This window comes from Haliaeetus albicilla, chromosome 16 (assembly GCF_947461875.1).
Source record: "Haliaeetus albicilla chromosome 16, bHalAlb1.1, whole genome shotgun sequence".
NCBI lineage: Eukaryota > Metazoa > Chordata > Aves > Accipitriformes > Accipitridae > Haliaeetus > Haliaeetus albicilla.
Window position 1 is genome coordinate 19,043,957 of NC_091498.1, and position 20,087 is coordinate 19,064,043.

General features: G+C 40.2%; 1 protein-coding gene and 1 long non-coding RNA gene across 5 annotated transcripts; both read left to right on the plus strand.

Moving 5' to 3' along the window:
- The first annotated feature begins 1,140 nt into the window (after window positions 1–1,140).
- LOC138689281 (uncharacterized) lies at window positions 1,141–5,022 on the plus strand. Its single transcript, XR_011328138.1, has 2 exons — window positions 1,141–1,370; window positions 1,503–5,022. It is a non-coding gene; the product is annotated as an uncharacterized lncRNA (long non-coding RNA).
- Window positions 5,023–8,448: 3,426 nt separating this feature from the next.
- On the plus strand, window positions 8,449–18,148 carry CYP2R1 (cytochrome P450 family 2 subfamily R member 1). Of its 4 annotated transcripts, none has more exons than XM_069803770.1 (6): window positions 8,607–8,740; window positions 10,907–11,052; window positions 11,803–11,944; window positions 12,225–12,857; window positions 15,820–16,149; window positions 17,429–18,148. In XM_069803770.1, exons 3-6 carry the CDS (start codon window positions 11,938–11,940, stop codon window positions 17,602–17,604), a joined length of 1,146 nt encoding a protein of 381 aa, XP_069659871.1. In that variant the 5' UTR covers window positions 8,607–8,740; window positions 10,907–11,052; window positions 11,803–11,937; the 3' UTR covers window positions 17,605–18,148. The 4 variants fall into 4 exon arrangements, with proteins under 4 accessions (XP_069659873.1, XP_069659872.1, XP_069659871.1 ...); XM_069803773.1 differs by having other exon boundaries at window positions 12,661–12,857; XM_069803771.1 differs by lacking the exon at window positions 10,907–11,052 and having other exon boundaries at window positions 8,459–8,740.
- The last annotated feature ends 1,939 nt before the right edge of the window (window positions 18,149–20,087 follow it).

Sequence of the window (20,087 nt, forward strand, 5' to 3'; positions counted from 1 at the left end):
TGACTTGCACAGCTACACCGACAGAAATAAAGTGTAGGAACTTAAATGACCGGGCTTCCAGTCAGACATTTCTCTGTCTCCGACTCCACCGTTCCTTTCCTCTTCCTATGTTACCAGTTAATCATTCACATTTCCTTTGGAGATTTATTTACTCCTTGTCCGCACAGAATATTCCTGGTTTAACCTTAAAAAATCCAGACGACTCTGTTGTAATAGCAGATTTCAGTTCTTCAGGGGGGGAAAAGTTAAATTTCATTTTGTGGTTGATTCCAGTCAGTTCAAGTCCTTTCCTTGCCAGTGCGACTCAGCCTCGGGCTGGAGCCTGTAGAATGCAGTGATTACAGGATTTCAGATGCCAACATTTCTACTTTAAGCTTTCACAGGAAGAAATGTAAATTTAAAGCAACAGGTATGAATGCCAATAGATCTACTTTTGTGCACGTATAGATGAAATAGTACTTGGATGTTGGCAAGCTCTTTGGCTGCTCCTTGCCAGAGCTAATGGAGGGACTCCCAGCTGGAACGCTTGTCCTATTTTTGCCCCTCAGCTATATGTTATCTGGTCTTACCAGATACATTTTCTTTTTGCAACCCTCTCTTCCCTTACGTGTAAAAGAGGGAGAAGGACAGTTGACCAGTTTGTCTATTTTTGTAGCTGTAAAAAAGGTACAGGGTTTTCCCAGGATAATGGTCTCCTGTCACTAGATAAATCCAAAACTAGAGGTTAATTATTCAATGAACAACTAGCACGGAGAGGTACATCTGAGCGCCTGCACTAGGAAGGCAAGTCATTTTACTGAAACAATCTGTTCCAAGGAACTTGTTCTGTCTTTTTCAGTGCCTGGTAATATATCAGGTAAAATAATCAATGGGTATAGGATTATTTTTTTTTTAAAGAAATCAGATGATCTAATGCAACCTGCAGCTCCAAGTAAAAGGAATTTCCTCTTCAAAGAATTTTATTTAAATTTATAGGGAATAAGAAAAGTCTGTCCAATTTTAAAGTGACTTTCTTTCTCTACACTAGATACAACTTCTTACAATATTCCACTGTCTGATATTATATAACCAAAACATTTTAAAGTGCAACCATTTTTTCTACTCTAAATATTGCCATTATTTCCACAAGCCATAGACACTGTAGTGAGGTTCTTAAATGTTACCAGCTGACATTCTGTTAAACAAGAATTTCACATTTTTATATTACGTTGACATTTTTGTTCAATAATAAAATGTAATTCTTCAAGACAGACAAGACTGTGAGCTGCACAGACAAAATTTCCATTCCCAAGAATGGTTCATATCTGACAAGAGAGGACCTACAAAAAGGAAAAGGGTAGACAGTGACGATGCCATGATGCACAGGCATGGTAAGTTCTTCACAAGGGAGGTGAGCATGATTCAGGTCTCTGCTCTCTCTAAGCTTGTTCTTCATAGCACCTAATTAAGTCTTTTGCACATAAGGACAATTCATGATAAAACCAGCTGTAAAAATCCTTTAGGAAGAGAACCTGGGGAGGTACTTATCTGTGTTTCTGGTGGATGCCTAGTCTCCATGAATGACCAGAAAACACTGCCACCCAAGAAGACTCTACAAGCCACATCAAGGAAAGTGAGCACAACTGAGCTGCTGTGAAAGCGTCTTTCCAATGTTTCATTGTAATTTGTTCTGCAGAAAATGAGGTAAGCTAAGCCAGAGTTAACAAGATGGTGCTGTTGTAAAAGCAAGCTGTATATTAACAGGAGTATCGTGCTTAAGGCCCAGGAGGTAATCCTTACACTCTACTTGTTGCTGATAAGATCTAGGTCTGCTAGTGTACTCTGTTCAGGACAGCATGCTATACCTCAAAAAGACTTGGGCAAGTTGGAGAAAGTCCAGAAAAATACCAGTAAGAGTTATCAGAGATCCCATAACACAATTTAGGAGAACAAACTCTAAGACTGGGGAAAGCGTTAACAGAAGGAAGTACTATGGAGGAATGTGATAACAAAAATATAAATACTTGCCATGAAGCAGCAATAATCTACACTCTGGTACTATATTCAAAACAACAAAAATATATGGGTTTAAAAGGCAAGAAAGGGGATACCACACGAGAAAGATCTTTCTACAATTGAGATTAATGACATATAAGAATAGGTTGCATTGCAGTTATGGCATATCTTTCCCTGGAGGGTATTACGGCATGGTAGCCTAACATCTCTCAGGAGTTACATATATAGTTGATATGCTCTGGGGAAGGAACATAATCACCTAAATATGCTCTCTTCATATCTTTCACCTCCAGTTTCTGTGATTCTGTAATTTTAATAGCTAAGAGACTGGCTTAAACTCTGAAACGTAACACCTTACCAATCATTCAAACTTGTTAGCATTTGCTTTTGCAAAACCTACATCCCCAGTTGGTCTAATCCTTTGCTTAATTCTGCGTCCATAGCCTCCAGGAGGCCATATTCAAATTTAGAATAAGCTCACATCAAGCTTATCCACACAAACACTATTTTATCTATCCGTCTTGTAGTTTGGTTTGAATTCGGCCCAAAAATGAAAGCCTTTTTTATAAAAATGCAGTACTTTCCTGAGAACCAGAACACTGAGATAGATCCCAACACTAAAGCGTTCCCTTTTTAATGGACATTAAATCTGGATGTAGGTTGCTTCAGTGACTACTTTTAAGAAAGTGGAACTGCTGTTGAACTAATTACTGAGAAAATTATGAATCAGTCTGGAAGCAAATCTTCTTCCAAAATGCCTTAGAAAAGCTTCCAGGATGTACGGAAGACATTTTAAACAGAAGATCAGTGTTGCTTTGTTTTAATCTCATTGAAACATTCCTACTGAGCTTTTTTGCTCAGTAGGTTTTGCAGCAGTTTTGCAGCAGTTTCCCCATATATGTTAAAAATCCAGTGCAGAATAATATTTCGAAACAAACTGGGCCACGCTGTCCTGCACTGAGGTTTGCTTGGCAAGGCAGAAGGGGCAGACCACAAGGAAGCTGGCTATGGCTCTCTCATCTTCTGTCCTGCATTAAGGCAGCTCAGCCTCTGAGCAGGTTCACAGAGGCCCCAGCCCTATCTCATGCTACCTGGCAACACACCCCCACCCTCTGACAACTGGCAAAACTCAGCCACGCTCCGGCCAGACCCGGTTCTGTCCCAGGCTGCACCTCCAATAGGCTGACAAAGGGAATCCCTCAAGAGGAACTTGCAGCTCACCAAATACAGCCAGGGTCAGACCTGCAGCGTGACCGGGGTAGCACAAAGGGGATGAACTACGGAGGAAAATCTCACTCTGAAAATATTTCAAAATCAGCACCTATTTCCACTCCAGTTTTATGCATTCTGCAGGTAAGATAAGAGTTGAACAAACTCCTTATATGGAAAACAACCTCAGCACAGAAAACTAACGTTGTTAAGCAATAGCGTAGTTATAAAGCTTTGATTTGATTGCTTGCACAAGTGCTATGCTACTATCTTGCATGTCATCAGAGCTTGTCAGCAAAAATATGGTGAGAAACTACATCCTAAATCCTCAAGTTAATCCCATGCTTGTTCTTTACAGGTTATAAGAAGGTTGGAAGATCTCATGTCATCATTTCATTCTTTGTCTTTGACAGTAGTGAGGTCTGATTAAGCCACACGGTAACTTAGTATTTTTCTCAGTCCCTTCCAGGACCATTCAGTTGCTCTGGCAGTGTCAGGCACTACAGCTATACACCCCTGCTGTTTCCAGCACTGCCCTCTGTGTGAGTAGGACTGTGCAATTGTTTCTCAGCTGGCTGAAAAATTGTGTGATTCTTGACAAAAGGAACTTGTGCAAGGGCAACGATATAGCTTGTACCTTCAGCTAAATCAGGGACCAAAAAAGGTCTCTCTCTTTTCAGTGCTGGTAAATAGTACATGAAGGCAAACGCTATTACAACATAATATTTGGTAATCTACTTACAGCAGAGTTTCTGGGAACCAACAGTCATATGAGACTATCAATTAAAAAGATAAATTTCTAAATTTATGCATAAAATTGACCGAAGTATGCCCTGAAAAAGTCAGCAAATAAAATAGCCAAAACTATTTTTGAAGTTACAGTCTTTAAGCCAGTGTCATAGCTTTCCGAGTCCACCTGACAAACATAGAATATTTAGGCACAGTAGGACTGTGATTAAGGAAAAAGGTTTTTTTCAGCAACCGATCACCAAATTCACAAGGGAAAATATTAGATGTGTTTTTCTGTTTCAGCAAATCTATAAAGCACCAACATCATTATAGGCTTAGCTAAGGAGATAATTGTAACATAGAAATTGATCATTCACCTATATAGGTGTGTTAAAAAGAGCTATGTAAGTGTAATAGATAATGTCTGCACATGACTCTAAACTTGCCCGTGGGCTTATGAAATTGATTTGTTCAGTGAGAAGCATGGCTATTTTGCATACACCTATACAGATCTCTTTCTTTTCCCTGCCCTGCCCTCAAAGAAAAGGAGCAAAATCTTTGCATTTCTGGCTATAAAGAAGTTCTTTTCCTGTATGACATTTTATAAATAATGGCATGACTTCACTGGACAAGAGACATTATTATAGGAATGAAAAGCACTTTAGCCTGATAAAGGTTTACCTTGTTTTCTAGAAAAAGTGCAGCAACGATGTCAATGCTAAAGAGTAAGAAAGCCGAAGCCTGTTTCAAACGAGCTGAATACAAGTTTGTGAGATACTTAGTGGAACTTGGAAACTACTTAATTTTTCTCCCAAGAGTGTAACAGAGTTATCATCAGGATCTTAATACTGTTACTAAAAACCAGCCACATCTGTCAGGGTATTTCTTCAAAAGTCTAAGCTATTTATATGTATGTGTAGTCACTCCCTGTCAAAGAATTGCTTTCTGCTTTTCTTGAGAAGACAGGAACACAATCATTTCCTGTTACTTGATTGTCTCCAACTTATCCTTACAGAATTTACAATGCAAAGTAATTGTAAATCTTGATGACTAGAATCTTTTAGAATTTAATAAAGATACATGCTTTAATGGGTTTCTTTACTCAGCCATCATTTTTCATAATTGAAATCAAAAAACCTTTACTCATCCTATGAGTTTGCTCATTTTGATCATCTGTGATTAAGATGAGTAAAACCTTCCCAAAGAAGCAATTCAGCACAAGCTGCCCCCACGCTTCTGAAGGAATGAAAGAAAAAAAAAAAGGATCAGTCAGAAACTGGCAAGGAATCCTGCCCTTGGATAGCCTGCCATTGGAGTCTTGCATCACTAAACCTGCATTCTTAAGTGATTTCATCTGTCGACAAGGGTTTATTTATCACTTACTTTTGACAACTTTCAGTCATATTTATCCATGCTGGTCCTTTCGTCCTCCATTTAATAATGCTTACTTTAGAGGTTCTCGGATCTATGATCTTGGCTGATTCACCACCTTTTTGCATTTGGCTTCACCACAAGGGATTTTACTGTTCTGCAATCACGCTCTTCAGTTTCTCTTCCTCTGTTACAGTGGATAACACTACCGTCTCTTCTCCATCACCAAGGCTCAAACACTACGGTAAAGTCAGTTTTGCCTGTTCTCTCCCCTTCTTGAAGATAATTGTCAAATCTTGTCTACTTTTTTCACGATACAAGTCTATTCCTTCCTTTTTAGCCAAACATTTGGACTTTTCTTCTGTATCTTTTTTTCTCTTCTTGGGTCTCTCCTATGCTATTTTTCCCCCCTGTTTTTCCCCTTCAAAATGCTTGCTGCCAAAACTGTCAATCACCTTTCCTTTCTTACACAGATGCAGTGGAAATCATGACCATCTAAAACTTCGGGTACATGTGAAATATTACACACTTAAATAACAGAACATTGAAGATAAGCAGTAAAAATCAATCACAGCAATAGTACCTCCTCTTACATTTCCTCAGACACTTTGAGATGCAAGTATCATCTTATCGAGGGGAGGATGAGGGGAGGAAAGTACCAACTTCTTTTTTCCAAAGACAGAAGCTTATGTACATAAATGGTTTACATCCTTCTGAGACTGCAATAATGACCATATGCATATACACCATACTGTACACCATTATAACTGCATGATGTATCTGGCACATTAACATTTTCACTCCCACTATAATCAACAGCAATTTCATCTTGCAAGTTAATTCTGTATAATATCTGTAGCCTGTGAATTACTCTTTCTCATTCCGTTTTGAAGTGTTTTCTGACCAGCGAGTCTGTGTACCTCTATTCACCTGAATATGCTGAGCTAAAGTGTTTGGACACCCCCTCTTTGTTTAAATGTGTGTAAGTAATTAGGTTTAAATCTATCTGTTTGAGTCTGGCACCTCTTGTTTTAATCCTCGGCCATCTCTCCTCATTCTGCTCTGGCTGGAGCCAAGCTGAGGTCCTGAATCTCTTGCCCTCTGCTGAGAAATCTTAAGGCACTGACATTGAAATACTGACATTTTTTGCAGGTATGGCGCAAGTAATTCAGTTAAGACACCAGGCAGTATCATACTGGAAGAAAGGATGAAGAAATAACTTGAAAGAAGAATGAAAAAAATAAACCTCCAGCAATGCTCAAGCTCTGGCAAACTGGGTAAGATTTTGATACAGGACGCTGGCATTGACACATGCTTTACGGGCATTTTGCAGCTAGGACAAAGAAAGATGCTGAGGCAAATCAAACTGACTGCTTGTTGCATGAAGATTCACCTGAAAATCAGAGTCCCCCACTGTACTGACCCATGGAAACCAGCCCAGACCCTGGTCCAGCCAACCAGCCCAACGAGCCCTCATTGTGTGACAACACACGGACATCGACAACTCCGGCTGCGAAAACTGGGTCAGCATCATTGCACTTGCCTTTGTTAAAAATTACTGGTGTGTTGTTCTGTAATATACATGGGACATTTATCTTTCCTTCTCAAACATGAGCGAGTACACTCTTTGAATCCTGTTCTCCTTTTACACTTCATAGCCTCGTGCTCTATTCAGCAAGCACCCAGAGAGCCAGTTTGATTGCCCTGAAGCCTTGCAGATACCTTGCAACCACATTGCCAGCCAAAAAGCTACACTTTGTAATTTCCCAGCTCGCCTCCTTGTTCCCATGTTGTACCCATAGCTCTTACCTCCTCTCTGTCCTCCCAAAGCGATGGCCTTTGCTGTGTTTGAGTTCTTGACCACCTGCCTCCTGAGCAACACCTGGGGCCCTCCTCAGCTTTTTGTGCCATGTACTCTCGGGTCAGTATCACCACATTCAAAGCAGAGTGTCCCATCGCAGGAACGTACTGAGAATTAAACATTCAATAGTTAGATTATCAAGTACCTGGTGCATTTTGATCAGTCAGGTTATTAATGAACTTCATCAGCATAAATTCTTTTATCAGTTTAGATCTCACCAACGTTTTTACGAATCTACACAGAGCTATTCAGTTGGATTCAACATAGAAGAAATCTCAAGTTGGAAACAGCATAGAAATTTTAACAGGGCAGGGATGCTTCTGTCGCGCCTACCATTGCTTGTAAAACAGCAGTAATGGAATAGCAAAACCAGTCCAAGTGGAAACTGAGTTTTTTATAGTGTTTTAGCAGAATGCTGCGCTGCACAGCAGCGTTGCTTTCTTAGCTCTGCATCATCTTGGGCCTCTTCAGCGACTCAAGCCGTCTTTCCTGAGGCATCATCCCGCTGAGTAACAACAGCCCTTACGCCTTAGGTCTGCGATTTCCTCGCCGCTTGGCCACAGGACCGGGGGACACGTCCTTCTGTGCCCAGCTGCCCGTCGGTGCGGGGCCGCCCGGCCCTTCCTGCCCGCCCGCTGCAGCAGCCTGGCACAGCCGCCACGCGTGAAGCTGCCAGGCGCCCACCAGCAGGAGTCTGCAGATAGGCAGGGTGAGGGTGGAAAGGGCGGAGAGGGAAACGCAGCGGGATTTACCGGCTCAAGGCTCCCCAGACCCGAAGAGGCTCTGGGAAGGACATCTCAGAACTGTGGATTTTTGCTGCTGCTGCTGCAGAGACTTAATAGCGAGCAAGCAACTGCTGCTCTTCTCAGTTGCCAAGGTCAGGGCATGAAGCACGCGGTCGGCAGTGGTTTTTCAGCACTTAATAACCCCGGAGGGAGCAACTTTTCATATTATTCCAGGCAAAAAAAAAAAAAAAAAAGAGGCAAAACCCAACCCGCGTGGGGGCCGAGACCCCTTTTCTGCACTCCCGCAGCCCACAGGAGGACAGACCCTTCCCAGACGGGTCCGGGACCCCCGCGGCGGGCACCGGGACCCCGCTCCCTCCCGCCCGCAGGCAGGCGGGGCCGCCGCCGGCCGAGCCCGGCCCCGCTGCGGGTTCGCGCGCTGCGGTCCCGGTGCGCTCCTGGCCCGGCCCGGCCCCGGCCTGACGCCAAGGGGCGGAGCCCCCCGCGGGCCAATGAGCGCGGGGCGGCGCTGCCACCGCCCAATGAGGGCGGCGGGCCGGGGGCGGCGGCAGGAGGAAGCGGCGCGGCGGCGGCGGCGATGTGGCCGGCGGTGGCGGCGGCGGGGGGCCCGGGCGCGGCGGCGGGCGGCGGCGCCTGCCTCCTCCTCTTGCTGCTGCTGCTGCCGGCGGCGGCGGTGCTGGCGCTGGTGGTGCGGCAGCTGCTGAAGCAGCGGAGGCCGCCCGGCTTCCCGCCCGGCCCCGCGGGGCTGCCCCTCGTCGGCAACATCCACGCCCTGGGCGCGGAGCAGCCGCACGTCTACATGCGGCGGCAGAGCCAGATCCACGGGCAGGTACCGCCGCTCCGGCGGCGTCTGCCGCCTCCTCGGGGCCCTCCGGAACGGGAGCGGGGCGGGCCGGGGCCGGGGCCGGGGCGGGCAGCGCTGCCGGGGGGGAGAGGCAGCCGGGCGGGCTCTCCCCGTCCTGGGGCCGCCGCGGAGGAGCCCGGACCCGCACCGGCAGCACGGCGCGTCCGGCCGGGGGAAGCTGTCCCGGCGCCGGCCCGGAGCGGCCGCGGGTGCCCTCGCCCCGGAGCGGCCGCCGGTTACGCCGCCCCGGGGAGGAGGCAGCGGCGTCGCCGCGGGCGGAGCGCCCCCGCCGGCTACCGGGAGCCGGGGAGAGGGCCCGGTGCCCGCTCGGTAGCGGGGCCCGGAGCGCGAGGCTGCGGCAAAAGCGGGGCTGCGGTCAGCCCCGGCCGTGGGAGCAGGGGCAGCCCGGCGGCAGAGGAGAAGGGCTTTTCGCCTCTCTTCTGCCGGAGCTCCCTCCGGAGGTCGGTAGGGGCGGAGGGGAGCCGCCTGCGAGCCTGGCCCCCGCTTTTCTGTTGTGGTTTTGGTACAATGCTTACGCCGGGGTCCCGCCGCAGATGGAAGTAACTCGCTCGTTTCGTATCCCTGAGCCTTGGACACGCCGAAGGGGCTTAAAATCGACAAAAGTACAACCACCAAATAGCGGGCACTTGGATAATCCCACGTTTTCACTGAAAACACGTTGCTTCAAAGTACCTTCAGTGGGATATTTGCAATACTTACTTACAGTCAATTAGTATAACTGTGTAAGAATGGATTTTTTCCCTTTTTTTCATACTTGCTTATATATCAGGTGTTTCTTTTCATCAGCCAGTTTCAAGCAACCCATCTAATTTTACAAACTTTATGAAAGTTAAACCCAAACTGCATCTAGCAGGGAAAGGCAGGCAGGTGTTAGCATTTGTAAGCGTGTATGCGTACAGATACGTAAACGCACACACGTAGGTACGTTTTGGTAGCAGCTGGCCAGCCAGCGCGCACACCCTGGCCAGCCGTTCGGCGTGCCTGTGCATCTCCAGACTGTAACGCCTGTGGTGTTTTACTTGGCAGGATTATCACTGGGGGTCTGTGAAGGACTGAGCTTTGTGTCCAACAAACAATCGTTTGTCTAGAAGAATCACGTCCTTCAAACTGCTAGAGGTGTTTAAATATAACACCCCTAACAAGCAAATAAGACTGTTGCTAGAACTTAGGTCCGTCAAAAGCTTTTGTCCAGATCATTTATGAAACCTATGGCACAAACAGAATAAGTCACGGTCTTGTCATGAATGAGAAGCGAAGCAATGTGCATGAATGAAAAGCATGCTAAATGGCAGGAACAAAAGGATAATATTATCTTTTGTTTCTTTTATTTTGGCAATAGAAAAAAGTAAATGTGTTTCAAGCAAAATACTAGGAGAAATAGAATGGAAATAGGAAGGAAAACGTCATCAAATAAACTCAGCTTTCTACTTGCCTGGAATGCTGTGTGTAGTTTTAGTCACCTGCCATCAGAAAGGATCCTGCAGAATTTGAGGGAACTTGAAGACAGCATATCAGGATTTGTGGGGCTCTGGAAAAATACAAAGAAAGGATTTTTTTTTTTAATTATGTATGACGTAGGAAGAAAGATAAATAAGCTATGATCAAAGTATACAAAACTCACAAATGGTTTGCAGAAATATTTTGGGATTGTCATCTTTTCACATAAAAAAGAAGAGCCATTATAACAGTGAAAAATACCAAGTTTGCTAAAACAAAATAGTCGTAGAATCATTTAGGTTGGAAAATACCCTTAATTAACTTAGCCCTGCCAAATCCACCACTAAACCATGTCCCTAAGCACCACATCTACATGTCTTTTAAGTACCTCCAGGGAGGGTGACTCAACCCCTTCCCTGGGCAGCCTGTTCCAGTGCTTGATAACCCTTTTGGTGACAATGCAGTTGTCACAGAATGCATAATTAGGCTAACACTATTTCATATTGTGGAGGTCAACAGCACTGAGATGAAGGAAAAACTAGAGATTTGTATAGGTAAAAATACAGATTTATAATGCTAAGAAAAAGTATGGAAAGGGATACAGGATTTCAATCTTGAGTTTAGCCTCGTTTTTAATTTTTAAAACTTAGGTTAAGATTTTCATTTTGTTTATCCTGTATGTGCCTTCTGCAGGATGTATTGCATCTTTCTCCAAAGCATCTAGTGCTAACCACTTCTGGAAACGGGAGATGGGACTAGCTGGGCTATGCTGTCATTTGTTGGCTGTCATCACGGCTCTCACTTCTTTCATCTGATGGTTCTTTGGGAGCCTGTGCAAAGTAAGCCGGTGTCCAGTTTCAGAGGTAGAAAGGACTGGGTGCAGCTTGGTTGTCTTCACAACTGACACCACTTCTGTGCCTGCCATTGCTAAGTGACATGTTGGAAGTCTTTGTGTTATGAACTTGTAGCTTCAGTCATAGTGCCCTTAACCAAATTAAGCTACTGGAATTTACCTTTACTCAGGCAGGGAGGAGGAGCAGATACAGTAGTAAAGCTTTCCTCCCTCCAGTGAAAATCATCTCAGCAAATTAGGAAAGTAGACCATATATGTACTTTGTTTCTAGTTCTTATTTAAAAACTCTACCTTATATCTAGTAATGTTATATTTTACACTTATATGTATATACTTGTATCTACTAATGTTAGGGGACAGGACATTTTTTCTGAAAAATGTGCCTTGTTGTACCAAATTCATGGTTTTTTGATGACCATATGAAAGCATCCCCAGTCCTTACTTTGGAGAGCTGGTCATTTTAGGTGCACAGCAAAGCACAGAATGTAGTGTGAGCTAATTTACTTTATCTTTTGACAGAGCAAATTAGCTCACAACAGACTCTACTGTGTAATGCCACAGTTGTATCACCTCTGGTTACCTGTATGTCCTACTGAAGTTTATTCAAGACTGTATTTTGCATTGATGTTTAGTGCTGTTTCACTTTTTCATTACTTTTTACTTGTTTTCATTATCTGTTCTTAAGATTTGATTGTAATAGCATTTTACAATTTTTATTATTTTTTTTCCCCCAAAGATCTTCAGTCTTGATCTTGGAGGTATATCTGCTATTGTCCTGAATGGCTATGATGCAGTAAAAGAATGCCTCGTTCATCAAAGTGAAATTTTTGCCGACAGACCGTCTCTTCCCTTGTTTAGGAAGCTGACAAACATGGGAGGTAAGTGCTAACATCTTTTATATAAAAATGTAATTTTTGTCCAATAGTTGGGTTTGTGATCACATGAAACGTTTGCTTTAGCCTTTTTCTCTACTTCTTTATCTCCTTTCATAAAATACTTGATGCTTCTTTAAAGATATTATTTGGAAAGGTTTGTCACTCTTGGACTATGTTCCATAGCAAGATGTGTGTAATTTTTTGTCTCATTAAATAATTTTTATTATCTTCTGGGGGAAAAGTAAAGCGTTTCATAAAATACTGTGTCAAAATATTTTTTCAGGCTTACTGAACAGTAAATATGGCAGAGGATGGACAGAACACCGCAGATTAGCTGTAAATACCTTTCGAATTTTTGGATATGGTCAAAGGTCCTTTGAACACAAAATTTCAGAAGAATCTATATTTTTTCTTGATGCCATTGATACATACAAAGGCAGACCATTTGATCTTAAGCACTTGATAACAAATGCTGTTTCAAACATTACTAATTTGATTATTTTTGGAGAACGTTTTACATATGAAGATACTGAATTTCAGCACATGATTGAGATTTTTAGTGAAAATATTGAATTAGCTGCTAGTGCTTCTGTATTTTTATATAACGCTTTTCCTTGGATTGGTATCTTGCCATTTGGGAAACACCAGCAGCTGTTTAAAAATGCAGCTGAAGTCTATGACTTTCTTCATGAGCTTATTGAACGTGTCTCTGAAAACAGGAAGCCTCAGTCACCTCGACATTTTGTAGATGCATATTTAGATGAGATGGATTGCAATGAAAATGATCCAGAATCTACATATTCAAGAGAAAACTTAATTTTCTCTGTTGGAGAACTCATCATAGCTGGCACAGAAACCACAACAAATGTTTTAAGATGGGCAGTGTTATTTATGGCTCTTTATCCAAACATTCAAGGTAAGAACTTTGACTTTTTGAGGAACTGATACACTTTGCTATTGCAAATTTAAAATGCTTTTTCAAAGTGGTGCAGTGATCCATAGTCATAACCAAAAAGGAAGGTTTGTATATATTATTCTGTTGTATCATTTACCAAATAGACTATGGACAGAGGCAAAAAGCTTATTTTATATGCAGATGGAGAGGATATCAAAAGTCCAGTATGATGATAAAATTTTAGCATATTATTTTGTGAATACATTTTTATGAAGCTTTAATATTTTTAATAAAGTATGTCTAATATATTTAAGTTTAGTGTTGTGATGCATAATATTGGTTGGCAGGTGTACTAATCTAGGTAGTTAATAAATAATAAGCAAATGCAATTAAATATGAAATTAATAAACTAAATGAAAAATATAGAAACATCAGCAAAAATGTAAATCAGGTTGTGGTTAACAGTTTAGGTATCATTTCTTTTTATCCTTAAGTGCCTCAATTCACAGTAGATTTACATATTATAGATGTATATTTATACCTTTGGAAGAACACAAATAGCATATAAAAATAAAAAGATGTGTTACAGTCATTCTGAAGCAAGACAGCAATAGATGTTTGAATATCAGCCCAGACATTTTGTGTAGAAGTTTGGATTTAGAAGTGAACAGTCACGTTTCTTGTTTCACAGCCTCCACTTTGCTTTTCCTATCAAAACCTTAGCAGTGCTTAGTTCAACTAGGGACTTTCAGTATTTGGAGAAAGAGTGGCCTAGATAGCTTGGAAAGTTACTACTGATACATTGATCAAAGAATATTGCTCTAACATCAATTCCACCACCATCATCCTTTCAGAATGGGGATAACAACATTACCTATAGCTACATGGCTCTTATGAGCTGAAGTCCTGCATAGGAACCAGATATCTTTGTGTATGAAAGATTGTATTTTCTTCTTATGGTAGTAGGTGTATGACTGTATACCTTCTGATTTTCTCAGCTAGAATAATTTTTAATTGAAGTTGGGTGCACAAAAAGCAATTACTATTTTAAAATTGCAGACGAAATTTTATATTTATGTTTAAGGTAAATACAGCTTTACTTGAGAAAAAAAAGAAAATTAAAATATGATGATAACGTATGTCAAGGCCTGGCATGCTATACACAGTGAAAATCATTCAGATTAAATAAAGAAGTTGATGCCAAAGCTCTTTTGTTGTGCTATTATCATTATTTTAAGTCCCATATTCACTGAGATGGTTAAAATATCTGGCTAAGCAAGTAGAACCAAAGTTCGCTCAAATAACTCCCGAAAGCCATAACCTCTTACGTATTTTCTTATTTTCATTTACTCAACTATTTTAGTTAGTTGATTAATTAATTGAACAGGAAGAAACTGATTAAAGATTAAAAAATAGGAAAACTTTCTTCTAGCCTAGGATTAAAAGCAAGATCTAACATGATTTGAGTTGTTAATTTTAAAAGCTTTGAGGGACATACTTAAGAGAAATATGTAGCTTGTGGAAGCTTAAAACTGCGATTGCTATTTTTAACCAGTCAGCACATTTCAGATGATTTAAAACAAATGAGTTTAAAAAAATTAAATGTTGCTTTCATGCTTCTGAGTTCCACTGATTCATCTATATGCTTTACACAGTATAATAAGAAAATCTACCAAAAAAGAAAAACACTTAATAAAATGTAAAAAAATTGAGTCTGATTTTATAGGTACTTAAGTTTTAGGATGTATATATCCATTGTCCATATTTTAGTTACAAATATATTAAGTGGCATAATTAGTCAATAGGATATATTTATGCTTTACATAATAAAAAAGCCCAAATGCAAAAAGGTCCACATATATCAAGGTTTCTGATCAGTCTATCCTGGCTCACAAACAATATTCATATCTTAAACCAAGAACAACCTTATTCCTTTCTTGATTAAGATCTGACCAAGATAGTGTTTTTCAAGAAGGATCAAGAAAACTTTCTAGCTTTGTGTCTCCTATGCATTGGACAATTTTGTAGAGATCCACTCACCTAAAATAATCTTCTGATCTCAGATCTTGCGATACAATGAGTTTCTGAATTTGGATTAAAAATCAGTTCATCTGGATAAAAATAAAAATTAGTTACCTTTCATTTAGTTAGACTTTCTTTGTCCAAGTATTACAATATACACCGATACACCACTACATCACAGAATGTACTTTCACTAAGCTGCTTTTTACCTCTCTATTTTGATGTGAAACATTGTCACTTCAGGTTGAAAAACCTGGTGATTTTGGTAGAATTTTTCTGCCATTGTCCAGACTTTCATTATTCGTTCCACGTGAACTGTAAAAGTCCAGCTTTGTTTTAGTTACGAGCTGTTTGGCAGTTTCAACAAAGAAAGTGTATCAGGAAAAAGAAGATTGAATGCCTTTGAGATTATTTAAACAACCTATGAACTTAATTTTACAAATAGGTTAAAAAACCGCAGTGATTGAATTTGTTCCTTTTCAGTTAAATTCAGTCTCCTGTCCCTCTTAACTCTGTGTTGTATGAGTTATTTTCAGTTTAAGAGTGAATGATTTTGCACTGTGACAATTCTAAAGAATCAGAACTAGACAAGGGAAAGTTCAAGTGGCTAATTTCAGTGTTATCTGTGTTCACTCAAGTATTTAATGATGTACTTTATCTTTGCACTCTTTTGCTTGTTTCTTTAGTTTTGAAGAGCTCCAGAAATAAAAATATACACAAGCAAAAAAAAGTATGTTAAAACACAGTTTTACTGAGAATACTGGTATATATGCTAGTAATAATTCCTACTAGTGGGGTAAGGAATATAGAGTCTAAATTTAAAAGCTTATAAGCTACTATATTTTATATAAGATATTTCATGTTTCAGTATCCTTTTTAAAAGTATATATTTTATAGCTTAAATTAAAAAATAAAGGATATTACATGATAAACATCAGCTTTTTATTCCTGTTCCTAACAGGGCAAGTTCAAAAAGAAATCGATTTAGTCATCGGCCCAAACAAAATGCCTGCCTTAGAAGAGAAATGCAAAATGCCATACACTGAGGCTGTTCTACATGAAGTTCTAAGATTCTGTAATATAGCTCCACTAGGTATTTTTCACGCAACTTCCAAAGATACTGTTGTGCGTGGTTACTCTATTCCTGAAGGCACGACAGTCATTACAAACCTCTACTCCGTTCATTTTGATGAAAAATACTGGAGCAATCCAGAAGTGTTTTGTCCTGAGAGATTTTTGGACAGCAGCGGGCAGTTTGTCAAGAAAGATGCATTTATTCCTTTTTCACTAGGTAAGAGTGATTCCTTTCACTGTTCCTTTTCATAAATCTAGAAATGTATAACACATAAGTGATGGCAATAAATCAGGAATGGACAGAATGATATAAAATATCCACAGTTCTGATGAAACAGCCATTTGAAAGATATTGAATGTAATGCACTTGGGACATAACACATTTTAGCATAATATCTTTTATATAGATGAGCTCATTATTATATATAAACTAACAAAAAAGCACAATGTCATCTCAGTGGTCTATACATTTTATATCATTGCAGTACATTAAATGTTATTGGTTTCACAATTAATAGTCATTTGCTGCTAAAGTCATTACATACAGGTGATTTACACAACCAGCTTTCAAATTTCAGCACTTAGATCAGCACCAGAAATTGCAGATTTTATTCAGAACTAGCTTGAGTGTCAGCACATAGCATTGCATTCTGTCCTGAGGAAATACTCTGGCAGTCCTAAATCATTATGGATTTGTCTTTTGATGCCTGTTACGAGTGGATAATTTACCTTATGTATGATTTTCAACCTAAAAAATTAGGTGTTCCATATAAGCTAACTGCCAGGGCTACCTCTGCAGCCCTTAGAAAGACATAGCCTTGTGTAGAGGGTGACTTGGTTTACTTATCTGGGATACTCTTTCTCCAAAAAATAGGAGATAAGACAATTCCCTTGGAATAGAGGCACAACATCTAAATGGCCAAAGTTAGATTTGATGAAGTCCACCTTTATTGTGTATTCTATTACATTTCTTTTTGCTTGTTTGATCTCACTAGTTCTAGATGTTATCCATTCATCTGTGTCTTCCACAACCACATTTATTCCCTGTAACTAGTCCTACATGGAATGGGAAGTAATATTTAAAGGCATTATCCAGACCTGTTTCACATCTTTCTACTTGCCAAGTTATAATACTTGCCAGGTAATAATGACTGGCAGTAGATAAAATTAAGAAAATAGTAGGGGACAAAGGCTGAAATTCACGGTATCAATTTTTTAAAACATCTTCTGTCTAGATTGGCACTTCAAGACAAGATAAAGTAGCTAATAGCTTATCTAAATGAATTTGACAGAATTAGTTACTATGGCATTTGTGTAGCAAGAGGAACAAACCTGTTTCTTGCTGTAAATTATCACCTAGCCTCTCTTACAGAATACTACCACCAAGTTCATACAGCTCCTTTTAGAACACAGAAATGACCATTCTTATTCATAATAAGACTGAAAATGTAATTGAATACATTTTAAGCCTTTTGAAAACCTTCTTTTCAATCCAGGAAGAAGACATTGTCTTGGAGAACAGCTAGCTCGAATGGAAATGTTTTTGTTTTTCACTTCATTACTACAACGATTTCACCTGTGTTTTCCTCATGGCGTGATTCCAGATCTCAAACCAAGATTAGGCATGACATTACAACCAGAACCATACCTCATCTGTGCGGAAAGACGGTGAAGAGAAGGGTCTAGATTGTGGATCAGGTGGAGCACAATGCTCCAAGTTGCAGCTGAGGATCCACTTTGCCTTCTATTTCTAAATGCGTTCATGTTAGAAGAACAAAAATTTAAAGGACTTGCAGATAAATTTTGACTATTTGTGTACAAGTTACTAGTTTCTTTTTACTTTGTTTTCACAAAAAAATCCTCAACCAAAAACGTGAAGCACATCCTGCATTTAAAGTTGATGTTTTCACTCCAGAAGTCTGTTTTGAATCTAACTTCTGATTCAGCTTTTACATATTTAATTACTTAGCAAGCCATTTTACTTTGAGAGGATATTTTTATAAGCATGGAGAATATGGCTCAAAATGTTTATACTTGGATTCATCCGTGGAAATCTCATTTACATTATTCCAGCAAAGCTGTCCTTTATAATTCTCCATTAATTTTACATAGCTAAAAAGGTTTTAAAGGTATCTATTTAAATTTCTGTAACTCAAAATAAACTATCTTTTCCAGCCTTGAGAAACAACTTGTCTATTAAAGCATTTTAATCCTTCCTTCTCCTTGCCCTGTCTTCCCAGTTAGTCATAATTTTCTAGTGAATCAGATAACTGTGTGAATTCACTTTTAAGATCTTTTATGGCTTGCTTCTCATCTAGTAACATATACAAAGTGTTCAATTATTGCCATGCTCCTGACAATTACAGCAGTCTTTTTTGCCAGTTTATTGTGTTTCTAGACACATGTCCTCCATTGTCTCCCAACACAAAGCATTATGTAATGATTAATCTCTGCCTAAGTAGTCTGGAAAAAACAATGTTTGTGTTACCAGTCACATGCAACTATACTACAAGTCATGAAAATAAGCTGCTCATGAGTCTGACCAGAGAAGAGACCTTTTTGGGAGGGGGAGTGGAGTAGGGTGGGGAGAAAGAGATTTTAAATGGATTTTAAGCACAAGTTTTAGGCATAACAGCTACTCTTAACTTCTGCCACCTTCCGTTTTTATTCTTGACAGCTATTGCTTTTTGGTTATTGGTAGATAAAGATTTATCTGTGCAGGCCCCAGAGGAGAACCTGATACTCTAGATGCGGTATGCTCAGTCCCCACTATGTGGGGAGAAGTAGGGCCTCAGAATAAGGTTCAGAACAAAACACACACTGAGCAAGTGGCTATTTAAGGACGGCTGAATATTAGACCTTGCTCTTTATACAGCTTATGCTTCAACTTGGAGCTTCAGGAAAGTTCAAAGGCAGGAATTGGTGTTTTTCTGCTGACCTGATGTTTTCAGCTTATACTGAGCAGAAATACTTCCTTTCTTCTGAAATAGCAAAAGAGGAGGATCAAAGAGAGCTAATACCAGTCCACTTATATAATAGACTGTTGACTTAAGATGCAGCTGGTCTGGATTAAATTCCTTACTCTGAGTAAGTCAGACCCACATGTCCCACAGAGAGCATCTCAAACACATGTTCTGGTGCTCTGAAGAGTGTGGGCAAGCTACTCCTCTTGCTGAATAACTACCTTTCTATAGAGAAGATTTAAGATTCAAAAAGGAGAGGAAGGAGGTAAGCCTTATTGCTGTGCATTGGGCACAGCATGAAAGCTGTGAATAAACCACTCCTAAGATACTGGCAAACTGGGGCTTAGGAGTCAAGACTGAGGCTTTTCTGGATACCCGCATAAGTAGATGTTGGGCGCTTGTGAAATGCTTAAGTAAAAATTGTGGAATCTACTGAATTTAGGTGCCTTCAGTATGAAGTAATACCGAACAGAAGAGTTCAGTGCTACAGTTCTGGACTCATGGTAGTTCTTCCTATATCCCACTCTGTGCTCTTAGATCAGACAGCCACAATCTTGTTAGTATCTAGGCTTGCTTTCTGGGTTGCAGAAGCTCTAGGACATCATTTGGATAAAACATGATTGAAATAATCCTAATTGAAGTGAGGGGAGGATTAAAAAAGTCAAGAAACAGTTCTTGCGGGGGCTACACTCAGAATGCAGCTGGCCAGTGATTATTCCCTTTTACTGAGGTACTTTGAGATCTTAACTCCTGACTAGTCTTTAATCCATTTAATGAGAACCATATTGATTATGTGTCATGCTGGTTTCTAAATCAAAACGCCTTATAAAAGCCTCAGAATATCAATCCAAACTTTTACCATTATCTGCCAACTTATGGTCTCATTTAAGCAATCAAATACATTTGACAAACTGTCTTTTCTATAAATCTGTATCAGTATTAGTTATATTTACATGCTTTACTCTGTATCAACTTTTTCATTATTTTCCCTCTGACTTAAAGTTATCCTGATGATTCAATTTAACAATTTGAAATACTGACATAATTTTTTCCAGTCCTCTGGAATTTCTGCATTGTATCAAGATTGATCAGTAATGAACATCAGTAGCCAGCCAGATGTTCAGAATTTCCCGGTGAGCGTTTTCTACAGCTGAAATACCTAGCATAGCTGCCTGATATTTAACATTGTTTT